This window comes from Schistocerca gregaria, chromosome X, assembly GCF_023897955.1.
Source record: "Schistocerca gregaria isolate iqSchGreg1 chromosome X, iqSchGreg1.2, whole genome shotgun sequence".
Classification (NCBI taxonomy): domain Eukaryota; kingdom Metazoa; phylum Arthropoda; class Insecta; order Orthoptera; family Acrididae; genus Schistocerca; species Schistocerca gregaria.
In genome coordinates, this window is record NC_064931.1 from 509,397,295 (window position 1) to 509,413,442 (window position 16,148).

Consider the following 16,148-nt stretch of genomic DNA (forward strand, 5'->3'; position numbering starts at 1 on the left):
AACGCTGGTCCAACTGAGGCGCCAGGTGGAAATGGCATGGCAAGCCGTTCCACAGGACTACATCCAGCATCTCTACGATCGTCTCCATGGGAGAATAGCAGCCTGCATTGCTGCGAAAGGTGGATATACACTGTACTATTGCCGACATTGTGCATGCTCTGTTGCCTGTGTCTATGTGCCTGTGGTTCTGTCAGTGTGATCATGTGATGTATCTGACCCCAGGAATGTGTCAATAAAGTTTCCTCTTCCTGGGACAATGAATTCACGGTGTTCTTATTTCAATTTCCAGGAGTGTACATTGAAGAGCCAAAGAAACTGGTAAATCTGACTGATATCGTGTAGGGCCCTCGCGAGCACGCAGAAGTGCCGAAACACGGCGCGGTATGGGCTCGACTAATGTCTGAAGTAATGCTGGAGGGAACTGACACCATGAATCCCGCAGAGGTGTCCAAAAATCGGTAAGAGTACGAGGGGGTGGAGATATCTTCTGAGCAACACGTTGCAAGGCATTTCAGATATGCTCAATAATGTTCATGTCTGGGGAGTTTGGTGGCCATCGGGAGAGTTAAAACTGAGTAGAGTGTTGCTGGGGCACACTTTGTAGCAATTCTGGACGTGTGGGCTGTCGCATTGTACCGCTGGAATTGCCCAAGTCCGTCGGAATGCACAATGGACATGAATGGATGCAGGTGATCAGACAGGATTTTTACGTATCTAGACGTATCAAGGGTCACATTTCACTCCAAATGCACACACCCCACACCATCACAGAGCCTTCACCACCTTGAACACTCCCGTGCTGACATGCAGGGACTGTGTATTCATGAGGTTGTTCCATACCCATACCCGTACACTTCCACACAGTTTGAAATGAGACTCGTCCAACCAGGCAATATGTTTTCAGTCATCAAAAGTCCAGCGTCGGTGTTCACGGGCCCAGGCGAGGCGTAAAGCTTTGTGTCGTGCAGCCATCAGGGGTACACGAGTGGGTCTTCGGTTCGGAAAGCCCATATCGATGATGTTTCGTTGAATGGTTTGCGCGCTGACACTTGTTGATGGCTTAGCATTGAAATCTGCAACAAGTTGCGGAAGCGTTGCACCTCTGTCACGGTGAACGATTCCCTTCAATCGTTGTTGGTCCCGGTCTGGCAGGATCTTTTTTCGGCCGTAACGATGTGGGAAATTTGATGTTTTACCGGATTCCTGATAGTCACGGTAGACTCGTGAAATGGCCGTACGAGAAAATCCGCTCTTCATCGGTACCTCGGATATGATGTGTCCTATCGCTCGTGCGCCGACTATAACACCACATTAAAACTCACTTCAATCTTGATAACCTACCATTGTAGCAGCAGTACTTGATCTAATAACTGCGCCAGACATTTGTTGTGTTATATACGCGTTGTCGGTCACAGCGCCATATTCTGCCTGGTTACATATCTCTGTGTTTGAATACGCATGCCTATATCAGTTTCTTTGACGCTTCAGAGTATAATAAAGCCATAGTGGCATCGTCACGAAATGTACGCAAAATCGGTTTAGCATCTTCGCACATATTTAAAACACGGTGTATCTAGGCTACAGTTCTGGCAGAGTCATACTATCTCTATCGCTACTGTTCATAACAAACTGCAGTGCAGGAGCCACAAATGTTTGTGACGTAAGCTCGTTAGATGTCGCTACTGTAAATCTACACACATTCGTCAGTTATATAATGGTGCAGTATGCAATAAATGAAGAGTACTATAGGTAAAGTCTGTAGGGGGCTTGGCAAATATATGTTATTACAGTGATAAAATGTAATAATTAAAGACACAAATAAATTTAAAATTAAAATTGTTGAAAGAAAACGGTTAAATGATAGTATACTATTCCGGGACCCTCTTGTGTTCATTTTGGATAAAAATAATAGCATACACAAGCACAAGCGTTGGTGCTAACAAAATAACATAAAAGTGATAGAATAACTAGGGAAAGAACGGTGAGATCTCTTCCTTTGTCGTATGGATTACAGTTTTTGGGCAACTGGTAGTCCGAGGTGGTTTAATGTTTGAGGTAGGTGGACTGCATGACTGTGAATTTTTACGTAATGGAACTGAATGTACAGGTAGCCTTTTTCTAGAGATATTGCCTGGGGTTTAGGATAATTTGTGGAGAGGTGTCTCGGATTACACCCGAAAATGAACTTGGTGAGATGGAGTTAGAGGGATCAACCGAATGAATGGAGTTTTGAAAGGACAGCAAGGATGATAGTGAAGTAGTCTATTGTTAGTGTTTCTTAAATATGCCAGAAAACATTCTTGATCTATCGCCGTCATCTTGGAATTATTCTGTCCACTACAAAAGATCAAGCAACTCTTTACATGAAGCAATGAAATCATGCTATTCTCTATAACTGAATTTGAATAGTGCAAAATGAAATAGTAAAAAAACCGTTAATGTTCCTGCGTGATAGCTCTCCACGGTACTCAACTTCTACATCACCAATACGTGACATTCAGTGGAACTACCGTTTCACGCCTGTCACGACTCTTGCATAATATCTTATCAGAATACGTAGCTGCAAATTACAGGTGTCGCTTGGTTCAGACAGGAAGAAGGGAGGATAAGAAAAGAAAATGTTTTACTTTCGAGGCGGCAATAAGTGCGAACGAACTGGAGAGGTACACTACACAGCTGTAGAGACACACAGGTTTTCCTCCAGATATAATCGAAGGACAAAGACGAGTTCCGCAGCAGGGTTTCTCAGGTAAACATCAACATGTACGGAGCCATAAACCGTTGCGAAAACTCGAGGCTGTCTCGGCAACAAAAATAAACAGCGCGTGTTCCGCCTTGTTTTACGATTCTTCTGAAATTGGCGGAATCCGGCCTCACCGCGTCCTGCCGCTGTTTCACGTCGGATTCGGCTTTTATATCACTCGGTTTATGGGCAACAGCTAACATTAAACACAAACTGAGCATCTGCGTGCTGACTTTGCGGCAAATTTTGATTATGTGGACTACCGTACTTTTAACAGGGTTTGTCTAGCACTCCCAAGAGAAATACATCAATTCCCGCAAATGTTCTTACTCTTCCTTTCTTCCGTGCTGCGTGTAGTGAAGTCACGGTTTTGCTTCATCTGTGAGAGTTTTATACACACGGACCTCGTAATCATTCTTACCGGAGAAATAAAAGCAACAGGAGTGAATTAGGTTCTTCCCAACACAATTACAGCTTCTTATTTCAGATTTACTAAGAAAACAGTCTTTGAAAATTCAAAATGAAGATAGGATTTGATATTAGGCTGTATTTAAAATGCCTCACAAAAAAAGAAACACCTGGAAGGGGAGGACGAAACGAATTGAAACAATTCGGGTTATTTCAGTGATTTACACGAAAGCACCAGAGAAACTAGTATGCGCTTGCGTGTTCAAATACAGAGATACGTAAACAGGCAGGATACGGCGCTACGATATGCAGCGCCTGTATAACACAACAAGTGTCTGGCGCAGTTGTTAGATCGGTAACTGCTGCTACAGTGGCAGGTTATCAAGATTTAAGTGAGTTTGAACGTTGTGTTGTAGTCGGCGCACGAGCGATGGGACACAGCATCTGCGAGGTAGCGATGAAGTGGGGATTTTATCGTACGACCACTTCACGAGTGTGCCGTAAATATCAGGGATTCGGTAAAACATGAAATCTCCGACATCGCTGCGGCAGGAAAAAGACCCTGCAAGAGAGGGACAAACAACTACTGAATACAATCGCTCAACGTGACGAAAGGGAAACCCTTCCGCGAATTGCAGATTTCAATGCTGGGCCGTCAACAATTGTCAGCGTAAGAACCATTCAACGAAAAAACATCGATATGGGATTTCGGCGCCCAAGGCCCACTCGTGTACCCTTGAGGACTGCTCGACACAAAGCTTTACGCCTCGCCAGGGCCCGTCAACACCGAAATTCGGCTGTTGATGACTCGAAACATGTTGCCTGGTGGGACGAGTCTCGTTTCAAATTGTATTGAGCCGATGGACGTGCACGGGTATGGACACAACCTCATGTATCGATGGGCCCTGCATGTGAGCAGGGAACTGTTCACGCTGGTGGAGGTTCTGTAATGGTGTGGGGCGTGTGCAGTTGGAGTTACATGGGACCCCTGATATTTCTAGATACGACTCTGACAGGTTCCACGCACGTAAGCATCCTGTCTAATCACCTGCAGCCATGCATGCCCATTGTGCATTCCGCCGAACTTAGGTAATTCCAGCATGACAATGCGACACCTCATACGCCAAGAATTGCTTCAGAGTGGTTTCAGGAACACTCTTCCGAATTTTAGCACTTTCGCTGGCCACCAAAATCCCCAGACATGAGCGTTATTCAGCACATCTGCGATGCCTTGCAACGTGCAGTTCAGAAGAGATCTCCACCCCCTCGTACTCTTACGAACTTGTGGACTGCCCTGCAGGATTCATGATGTCAGTTTCCTCCAGCACTACTTCAGACATTAGTGGAGTCCATGCCACGTCGTGTTGCTGCACGTCTTAGTGCTCGTGGGGGCCCTACACGGTAATAGACAGGTGTACCAGTTCCTTTGTCTCTTCAGTGCACCACGGACTTTGGAGTGTGAGCGAACTTACCAGTAAGACGTTACTGCCCCCCTGGTCTGATGCATGCACTGATTCGGTTCGGAATGGTGTCGTAAAGACGTTATATCCTCTCCTGAGGCAATGGGACTGTCTTGACGTCCTCGATGATCCCACACAGGTTCTATCAGGGACAGATCTAGGGATGTTACTAGCCGTGGAAGTCCCATAATGTCACGCAGATGGTTCACAGAGACACGTACCAAATGTGACCGACCATTGTTCTGTTAGAAAATGGTACCGCTATAATTTCGGATGAGAGGGGTAATACATTAGGGCACAGGAAGTTTGTGATGTGCTTTGTTTCATGAAAGTTCACTCAATCACTACCAACCGTGACCTGAAGTCATACACGATGACTTCCCACACCATCACGCTAGGAATAATACCGCCGGTCCTCTCCAAAATATTGGAGGAATGGGACGTCTCCCAGGGTCGCTACCATACTCACCGACGATGCTCATCCAAGGTATTACAGAACGGTGATTCACCACTGAACACCATGCGACGCCACTGATAAGCAATCCGTGCTTCCTGGTTACGGCAACTCTCCAAATGCAGCCGTTTGCCTTGTGGTGTTAACGGCGGCCTACGCAAAACGCAAGGAACGGCAATTTCCTAGTCCGGCTATTGCTCGTCTCCGACCAATGAAGCGGGATATTTTGTTTATTTTTATTTATTTATTTATGGCCAATGGCCTTGCCACAGTGGTAACACGATTCCCATCAGATCACCGAAGTCAAGCGCTGTCGGGCTGCGCTAGAACTTGGATGGGTGCCGGGCGCTGTTGGCAAGCGGGGTACACTCAGCCCTTTTGAGACAAACTGAGGAGCTACTTGACTGAGAAGTAGCGGCTCCTGTCTCGTAAACTGACATACGGTCACGAGAGCTGTGTGTTGACCACAGGTCCCTCCATATCTGCATCCAGTGATGCCTGTGTGCTGAGGATGACACGGCGTTCGGTCGGTAGCGTTGGGCCTTCAAGCCCTGGTACGGCGCAGTTTTAGTTTTTTATTTATTTATTGCAGATTTAACGACCTATTACCTGATACTTTATAGCTGGTTGTACATGTTACAGTTTTCGTTTGTCATCTTTTTTTTTGTACTTTGTGTTTTGTTTTTATCTGCTACATATGACAAAGAATAACACATTTTCAAAATAACAATAATTTTAGGCCGAAATATGAATGAAATTTTGTTGTTTTAAGAGGAACGTGAAAAATCTGTAAGACAGAGGAGAGATTTGTTAGCGCCGGCCGGGCATGGATGTGTGTGATGCTCTTTTGTTAGTTGGATCTAAGTACTTCTAAGTTCTAGGGGACTGATGACCTCAGATGTAAAGTCCCATAGTCCTCAGGGCCATTTGAGCCATCCACACTTCTGATTATTTAGAGTAAGTTGCCAAACTATGTGTTTGATCAAGATCTGACTGAATATTTCTGCAGCTTCTTTGAACTAGTACTTTATTATCGATAACTGCATCGTCTGCGAGAAGTAGGGGATTAATATGGGTATTTTGCACAAGGTCATTAACATACAACATTAACAACAAGGGTCCCAACACACTTTTCTGGGAACACCCGATGGCTCTCCATCCAAGATCACTTACTGCATCCTCCAAACCAAACAATTCTTAGTCCAGCCACAAATTTCGCTTAATAAGTACGATCATACCATTGGTAATAAGCGTAAATATGGTGCTGTGTCAAATGCTTTTCGGAAATAGAGAAACTGCATCTACCTGACTGCCTTGATCTATGGGTTTTATAGTATGTCATGTGAGAAAAGCGTGAGATGGATTTCACACGATTCCATCGGAATCCATTCTGGTTGGCGTGGAAGAGGTCATTCTGTTCGAGATACCTCTTTACTTTTGAGCTTAGACTTCGTTCTAAGATTTACAACAAAAAGATATCGAGTTCACGGCTCTGCACAACTTAAGTACAACGAACATAAAGTAGTATAATACATTAACTACTCTGTGAAAATGAATGAAAATTTGGGAGCATTTCGCCAGAGGTCTGCCAGCCATGCACAGAAAGCTGGATGTCACACGACGTGAGGTTGTAAGCTGTGGGGTTGGTGGTTTAAAAACGTGAATCTTTAATTGGATATATTAAAAGAGTCCTGTATATCTGGCACAATCAAATTGCTGCCCTCCAAACCAATGAGCAAGGAAATCTGTATCTCCGAAATTAAACAACGACCTCAATTAACTCAGTTTATTCCACGAAAATGCAGAAAAAATAGTTTGGCAATAATTGACAATAACAAGCTAATGTCTTGGCAAACCTGGACATGGGGTCTGGGTTATGATTCAAATAAAAACTTATCTGGATAAAATATTTACATTTACAGAAGTAGTACCGTGACTGTCGAAGGTTCGTGCGTACTAGAGAAGGGTACGCATTTCCACCTGTGGCCAGAGTTGTTAGCATGTTGAACTTCTAACAGCAAGCAAGTTTTCAGAGTGAAGATCTTAATTAATAAACCTTAGCAAAAATGACTCGAATACTTACAGTTCGCCCATAGTCATAATCTGCAAGTGGCGGTTGAAGTGGCTGCAAAATGAGTCATTGTGTCTGTACCAACAACTTGCTTCAACAATGAGATTTTCACTCTGCAGCGGAGTGTGCGCTGATATGAAACTTCCTAGCAGATTAAAACTGTGTGCCCGACCGAGGCTCGAACTCGGGACCTTTGCCTTTTGCGGGCAAGTGCTCTACCAACCTTGTTTTATTAATCTCATTTTTTTCGTTATAGTTCGTTGCAATTGTCCCCTGACACCGATTGAAGTTCGTTATTGATCCATTCACTCAGTTTTTTTATTACGGAGGTCAGCTAACCCTCTGACCGAACACGCTGAGCTACCGTGCCCGCGACCAACTGAGCTACCGAAGAACGACTCACGCCTGGTCCTCACAGCTTTACTTCTGCCAGTATCTCGTCTCCTACCTTCCAAACTTTACAGAAGCTCTCCTGCGAACGTTGCAGAACTAGCACTCCTGAAAGAAAGGATACTACGGAGACATGGCTTAGCCACAGCCTGGGGGATGTTTCCAGAATGAGATTTTCACTCTGCAGCGGATTGTGCGCTGATATGAAACTTCCTGGCAGATTAAAACTGTGTGCCCGACCGAGACTCCAACTCGGGACCTTTGCCCGTCGCGAGCTAGTGCTCTACCAAATTTTTTTTTTTTTTTTTTTTTACAATTGAGTGTTAGGTAAACAAATTATTGGAATAACATTAATTACAACAAAATATAACATATCCTGTTTTCTTTTTGTTTTTTGTTCTCTTTTTTAATAATTTGTGTTGAACAAACGAAAAGTACATATATATTCACTATGCAAGAGTTCTTCAAGGTGCCATTTAAATATATACAAATGACTGCTAAACAAAAAAAATTAAAAGAAAAACATTAAATACAACAAAATATAACATATTCTGTCTTTTTTGAGAACGTGGATAAGGGTGTCGCATCATGTGACAGGTAGTCATGGTAAACCCCAACTTTGGGGGGGGGGGGGGGGGGCGGGGGGTCAAGGAAGACGCTGCCGAGGTAACCGGCAAAAGTTTGTCGGTAAGATGGTTTTCGGGTGAGGGTGCTATGCGCGGTCTCAACTTTGTACCAGAAGTCAAGGACTGTATGCGGACCACTCTGAAAGAGGTATTCTAAAGCCTGTCCTCGAAACCAGATTAGGGTATGGTGCTTAGCAAGAGGGTAGTGAAATGTCTGGGGCAACAACAGGAAATCCGGGCTTACGGTCGTTGGCGGGGCATGGAGGTAAAAGCCCACGATTCGTTGGATGAGGAGCCATACGTTTTGTTTCAGGGGGCACGTAAGAAGGTGCTCGTCGGTGTCTTCGAGCTGACAGTCAGAGCAGAGGTGGGAGGGGGGGGGGGGTGGCAGTCCTATTAGTCGGGAATTTTCCATAGACTAATACATACCAGAGTGCAGTCACAGACGACGGTAAAAAGGGTGCATGCACACACCCCCAAACCGTGCGCCAGTTAATGTCAGGATGTTGTAGCACCATGGGGTCGCAAGGGTTGGACAGCATAAACAAACGATAATAATCTTTTGTGCGGGGAGGACGGGTGACTGGAAGATCAGCCCGAACGTAGCTGAGTTCTATGAAACAATTGGCGACGTGGTACAATAATGGAGAAATAGGTGCCACATTGATCGGTGGATCGAGAGAAGCTGGTCGGAGGATATCTAAGAAACTGCGTGTTAAGGACGGGACCGGCCCCTGCCAGTGCCGCAACAGAGTGTGGACAAAGAGTGCAGAAGATCGTGCCCGCACGTTGATGAGTCCGAGGCCACCTTTTGCAGGAGTCAGTGTTAGAGTGTTGTAGCGGACTTTGAAAAGTGCCCCTGCTGACACGAAATATCCAAAGGCTGATTGGATGCGGCGGCCAAGGAGTAACGGCATTGGGAGGATCTGGGCGACGTGTACCAGTTTAGGGGCGACATACATGTTGACATAGGACACACGTTGGAGTTGGTTTAAGTTACGGTGCACTTGACCGCGGACATGGTGCCGAATCGACTGCAAAAGCCGCCGGTAAGCCAGGGTCACTGTGCGGTGTGTGGAGCTCGTAAATTCGATACCCAAGTAACGAAGTGTGGGACTGACTGGGAGTGGGGTCGGCACCATAGCCGGGAGGCCGCGCCCAATGTGCATCATAGTCGATTTACGGACATTAAGAATGCTACCAGAAAGACGTCCATAGTGGTGGATCCATTGGATGGCGTCATTGAGCTCCGTGGAGGAGCAGGTGAGGAAGAGAAGATCGTCCGCATAAGCCCTACAGTGAAAGGTGTAGTCACGCAAAGTGAGGCCCTGCAGTCTAGAGGTAAGTCAAGTGATGAGGGGCTCAAGTGCAATGGCATATAGTAAAGTAAACATAGGGCATTCTTGACGCACAGAGCGGCGTATAGGAATCGGTCCTACAAGCCTCCCATTGACTTGTACCAACGAGACCGCGGGAAGTAGTAACCGGCGAATGGCATCGACAAAAAGTAATGGGAACCCCATACGTGTCGCCACCATGAGGAGGAATGGGTGTCGAACGCGATCAAAGGCACTCGTGAAATCGACGGATACCAGTGCTGCAGGAAGGCGACAAAGCGACGCCAGTGCAATGAGGTCACGGCATTCTCCTGGGGCTGTTTGTAAGGTGGCCCCACAACCACGTGCAGTCTGCTCAGGTGAAAGGACCGTGGGTAAGACGGTGCGTATGCGCGCTGCTAAGAGGCGTGCATAGACTTTATAGTCTGCGTTCAGTATTGTAAGAGGGCGATATGCAGAGACATGAGACCCTCCCTTCGGTTTAGGCACAGGTAGAAGAATGAAAGTGACGAATTCAGGTGGAATTGGGAAAGACGGAGTAAAGAGTTCCTGAATCATTTCCGTCCAGCGAGGAAGCATTAACGTGGTGAACGCCCAGTAAAACTCCACTGGGAGACCATCTGATCCGGGTGATTTGTTCTTGGCCTCTCTGTTGATCGCATCTACCACCTCTTCTGCGGTGATTGCAGACATCATGGACGTTGACTCCGCTACGGTGAGGGTCCGATCACGGGACGGACGGAGATCATCAGGAATGGGCGTCGCCATCGGTTCATCATCATAAAATTGGCGATAATGTTCAGCAAAGGCAGACACCACTGCCGCCTGTGTTGTGTGGTGAACACCATCGGAGGTCGTGATGTTGGGGACGAAAAGTCGACGTCGACGACTATGGTCGGATGCGGCATGGATTGTGGATGGGGTTTCGTCGTGGAGGAGGTCTTGTCGTCGGGAACGCACCACGGCACCATGCAGTCGTGCACGTTGAAGAGAGAGGAGACGAGCTTTAGTACGCTGTCGTTCCCTATGGGTGTCAGGTGATGAGCCGGCCGTGGTGGTCTCGCGGTTCTAGGCGCGCAGTCCGGAACCGTGCGACTGCTACGGTCGCAGGTTTGAATCCTGCCTCGGGCATGGATATGTGTGATGTCCTTAGGTTAGTTAGGTTTAAGTAGTTCTAAGTTCTAGGGGACTAATGACCACAGCAGTTGAGTCCCATAGTGCTCAGAGCCATTTGAACCATTTTTTTGTCAGGTGATGGAGGGAGCGCATCGAGCTCACGGAGGACGGCGTAGTGAAAATTTGTGGTGTCTCGATGCCATGCTGCTGCTTCCTTGCCACATTGTATGAAGGCCTTTCTGATCGCAGGTTTGGCACATTTGAGCCACCAATGGAACGTGGATGTGTACTGCGGAAGGCGTCTTTCGCAAGACGCCCATGTAGTGGCAATACATCGTCGGCAGTGTGGATCATTAAGTAGGGAGGTATTAAGCTTCCAGTAACCACACTGACTGAGGTGGCAGAGCCAGGGAGCAAACGACGGCGCAGTGGTCCGAAAATGCAAGTGACCATCGTTCAGCTTGGGCGACTTCATTGCCAAGGTCCAGTCTGCTCGCAGAATGTGCTGTATAATGGGTAGAACCGGGGGTATTGCCATGAATTTTCTCCCAAACGTCCACTAGGTGAAAATCTTCGATTAAGGCGAGCAGCGCCGGGCATGGCGAATAACCAGGCATTTGGTCCTGCGGATGGAGGGCACAGTTGAAATCGCCTCCCATAATAAGGCGATCATAGCGTCCAGAAAACAGGGGCGCCACGTCATGTCCGATGAAAGTGGACCGCTGCCGACGGTTCATGGAGCCAGACGGAGCGTAGATATTGATGACGAGCGTTTCGAAGATGGTAACAGCCATGCCTGTTCCACAGGGAAGGATTGTCGTGTCCTTGAGTGGGATCCCTTCGCGTATGTAGAAAGCCACTCCACGCCCTAATGATCACATGCGGACGTGTAGGAGTCGTGGCCGTAGACTGGTGGTAGTGTGGCAACGCGTACTTCCTGAAGAAGCGCGACGTCGACGTCAGAGGCCCGAAGCATGTCACATAGGAGTTGCAGCTTGGGTGCAGTGCCGATCATGTTGATGTTCAGTGTGGCAAACCGGTACGTTTGTTTCAGTGGTGGTGGACGCGCATCTACCATCACCAAGGGAAGTAAGAGGAGGGCACCGACAGGAAGTCCCGTCCCATCAGCTGCAGTGCCTCGCTTGCGATGATAACAGGCAGCCTTGTCCGGCGGAGGCAACTCATCCGGAGGAGGGGGCGTATCTTCCTCAATGTCGTCGGCCCATGCTCCTGTGCCGTGGTTCTGTCCAATGTCCATGGGAATTGCGTCGTGGTGAGAGACATCTGGAGTTGTCGGCGGGGAGACAGGCGTCTCAACCGGCGCACCGATCGTTAAATTGTGCGTGGCGATCTCCATAGTGGTCCCGTCCTGAGAAACGTCTTGTTCATCGTGAAAGTTGTCCGCCGACCTCTGCGTGGAAATTTCAGCTGGTTGGGTGTCGTCTTCGTCGTCGCGGGTGGCGACGCTTTGAGAGCCCGTGGGTGAACGGCGACGGCGTTTGCGCCTACGTGGCGGGCGTTGTTTGCGCACGTGTTCTTCAGTGTCGGACGACGGCAAGGAAGAGCGTCGACCTGGTTCGAAGGCGTCGGTGGGTAGAATGAAATTGTCAAACAGGTGTTGTGAAGAAGTCCTGTTCTCCTCAGCGTCCGGTGCGGGAGCCTGTTCGGCGGTAAGGTTGTCAGGTGGGACGTCCGCACCGTCCGTAGGTGAATGGGACGGTGGGACGTGCCGATCGGAAGGACCGGGCGACGGACTGGACGAAACTGTAGACGTGGCAAGAGCCGCTCCGTAAGTGACCGGTAGGGCGGTCATATTAGGTGTGACGGACGCTTCCGACAACGGGAGCTGCGCGACACGTCGTTGAATGCATTCAGACCGTAGGTGACCTTCTTTCCCGCAACCGGAACAGGTCCGAGGTTGGCCGTCGTACATTATAATGGCACGGCAGCCTCCGATACGTAGATAGGAAGGCACGTGTTTCTGCAACTCGATGTGGACCTGTCTAACACCGTTTAAAACTGGATAGGTTTGAAATTGTACCCATCGTTCGGCAGCATGTTCCAGAACGTTGCCATGGGGACGGAGCGCCTCGATGACGACGTCTGCAGGTAGTTCGAACGGCAGTTCGAATATCCTTATCGTCCGTGTGCCGAGACCTGCGTGATCGACGGTAACGGGTCCGACGTTGCCGTCGGAATGGCAGAAGCGCAGTCCACGTTTTGCCTCTTGAAGCACCTTGTCGCACGCCGCATCGTTGATCATTTTGACGTTGACGGTACAGCTAACTATCGACAAGTGGATACCAATTAGATCCGTTGGTGGTATTTTAACTTCATCGCGAATAAATCGTTCTACCTCCAGGGCCTTGGGTCGGGCGAAGTCGGAACAAAAGTTGAAACGTAATGTCTTCTTCCGATAGTTGTGCGCCATGGTGGTCTAGGAGGGAAAATGACACTTACAGCGGCCGAAGTAAACACAAACACACTGTGCGCGCCTCGCCCACAGCGCTCTGGCGCGTGACCGCCTCGCAGCACTGCCGGTGGCAGACTGACCAACTGAGCGACCGAAGCACGACTCGGTCTCGGTCCTCACAGCTTTACTTCTGCCAGTATTCCCCAGGCTGTGGCTAAGCCATGTCTCCGCAGTGTCCTTTCTTTCAGGAGTGCAAGTTCTGCAAGGTTCGCAGGAAAGCCTCTGTAAAGTATGGAAGGTAGGAGACGAGATACTGGCAGAAGTAAAGCTGTGAGGACCGGGCATGCGTCGTGCTTCGGTAGCTAAGTTGGTAGAGCCCGCGAAAGACAGGAGCGCCGTCGTCCCGTGGTTGGCGTGAGCAGCTGCGGAAAGAGAGATCCTTGGTTCAAGTCTTTCCTCGAGTGAAAAGTTTACATTCTTTATTAGCCGGCACGGTAGCTCAGCGTGTTCGGTCAGTGGATTAGATGCCCTCTGTAACAAAAAAACTGAGTTAATCGATCAACAACGAACTTAAACAGATGTCTAACGACGTCCGCCCCGAGCAGATACAACGAACACAAGCGAACAAAATGAGATTTTTTTTTAAACAAAAAAAGGCAAAGGTCCCGACTTTGAGTCTCAGTCAGGCACACAGTTTTAATCTGCCAGGAAGTTTCAACTTGCTTCAAGTTCAGCTCCGCAAGATGCGTCTTTCGCTGCTGAGGTGAAGTCTGTCCAGGGTGGTGGCTGGCTGTCGCGAAGCTGAAATACGAAGGAGACTGCCCAGGAAGGCGCCTATCTAACAAGTAACAGCCCGCTTCCGACAAGAAAGACTCGATTCTCTGTGTTTTCCTGGAGCATGCAATTTTGATTGACTGAATGATAAATACTGTGAGCGCCAACCAGTGAAATGAAATGTCGTGTGGCTAGGGCCTCCCGTCGGCTAGACCGTTCGCCTGGTGCAAGCCTTTTGAGTTGACGCCACTTCGGCGACTTGATGATGATGATGATTAGGATAACACAACACCCAGTCCCTGAGCAGAGAAAATCTGCGACCCAGCCGGGAATCGAACCCGGGCCGCTTGGCATGACACTCCGTCGCGCTGACCATTCAGCTACCAGGACGAAATAAGAATTATATATTAGTTCCTTCAGCTGCTGACCGGCGTTCATATATATCAACGGGGACAGGTGAAAATGTGTGCCCGACCGGGACTCGAACCCGTGATCTCCTGCTTACATGGCAGACGCTCTATCCATCTGAGCCACCGAGGGCGCAGAGAACAGTGAGGCTGCAGGAACTATCTCGCGCACGCCTCCCGCGAGACCCACATTCTCACCTTATATGTTCACACAACACACAACACGCTCATTACTCGTGGAAGACATTCTTACCAAGTCCCGTAAGAGTTCGGGTAATATATGTGCATCCGCACGGAACAGGAAGGTCATGGCTGGCATTGACAGAAGTATACACTTATATGGATATGGTGTCTGTTCTTTCGGACATAGGGACACCACGAATGTAGTGTGTGGACATATAAGGTGAGAATGTGAGTCTCGCTGGGGGAGTGCCCGAGATAGTCCCTGTAGCCGCACTATGCTCTGTGCCCTCGGTGGCTCAGATGGATTGCCAGCATGGTAGCTCAGCGTGTTCGGTCGAAGATCTGGTTGGCCTCTGTAATAAAAAAAAAAAAAAAACTGAGCGGAAGGATCGACAAATGAACTTTAACGGATGTCATGTGACGTCCGCAACGACCAAACCCAACGATAAAAAAAATGGACAGAGATTATCCCATGAAAGCAGTAGATCTCGGGTTCGATTTCCGATCGGGGCACACATTTTCACCTGTCTTGGTTGATGTATATCAACGCCCGTCAGCAGCTGAAGGTAATAATATATAATTCTAATTTCGTTCTAGACGGCTGCAGATCATCAGTGGTGTCTGTTCTTTCGGACATGTCCGAAAGAACGGACACTATATCCATATAAGTCTATACTCAGCTACCAGAGCGGACACTGAGAAGTTCTCTTAAACGACGTTGCTTTCCCTCCTTTAATCTCATTTCAGGCAGTTAACCAGTTACAAAATTCGTTATTTTTGGTGGTACAGAACTTTCATGTTCTCTCCCTCTCTCTACGTTCACGGGCTGGCTAGTAAGGTCGGACTCGGCCTCTGTAGGTACAGTCATATTTCTTACTCCCACTTCTAAGTTATTTACCTTAATTAATGGCAGCTAGTTTTACTTTTCGTTAAACAGTCATGATTTCCTGGGCGTTAGAGCAGTGGCGGTGTTCCACAATCTTCAAAGGCGCCCTAAACATTTCTCTGCCCATTACACTCTCCAAGATGTTAGTATTATGACAGCACGGGTCCAGGGTCACTTTTTTATCTGATTTGCGGTTTGACCTCTGACCCCTCATAAGATAACAATTAATTGGTCTCTTACGTAATTGTGCTCTGTCTCTCTGTAGACGCATTCTGTCACACCACTCCTCCTTCTTCCCCCTGCCCTAGTGCTTCAAGGGTCCAATAGTGTTCGAGCATCGCAGCCTTCCCGTCAGTGGGCTCCTGAGCTTGTGGGACTCCACGTGGAGTAGCATTTGACGCTATCAGTTGCCGGAGCACGGGCAGCTCCAGTTCCTACTAGCATTGGCAGCAGCAGTAGCCTCGGTGTTGCAAAAAAATGCGTTAAAACAGCAGCAAGCAGCCAGCAAGTTACGTCAAATATATTTGTGAAATTGTTGCCATTATAATTTTTGTTATAATTGTTTATTTCAGCAGTTCTGCTTCCAGCAGTGCAACCATCAACAATATAGCCGATCCAGTAACGCATTGCCTGCAGTTTACTTTCACGCCATCACACAATGGCGTGATAATAATAATTAATATTTCCCTCCCTGTCGTAATGCTACAGTGATGTGGGAAGTTAGTTGAAGAAATTAATATTTTTTCTAGTGACAGTCTACCTGTCATGAGGAAGAATGCTAACACACAGTGATGAAAGCGAAAAAAAATTATAAGTGCGTGTTAGCGCAGTGCGAGTGTGGCATTATTAGGCGTTCTCCACCGCGGTTGTCTGTCTGTGG

General features: G+C 47.9%; 1 protein-coding gene across 1 annotated transcript in view; it reads left to right on the top strand.

The window, feature by feature from the left end:
- The window catches only part of LOC126298162 (uncharacterized), a 34,820-nt gene extending 18,942 nt beyond the window's left edge, over positions 1 to 15,878 (top strand). Inside the window, exon 3 of the mRNA XM_049989472.1 lies at positions 15,841 to 15,878. Within this exon, the coding sequence (XP_049845429.1) occupies positions 15,841 to 15,878 (38 nt within the window). The remainder of the gene's footprint in view (positions 1 to 15,840) is intronic.
- The last annotated feature ends 270 nt before the right edge of the window (positions 15,879 to 16,148 follow it).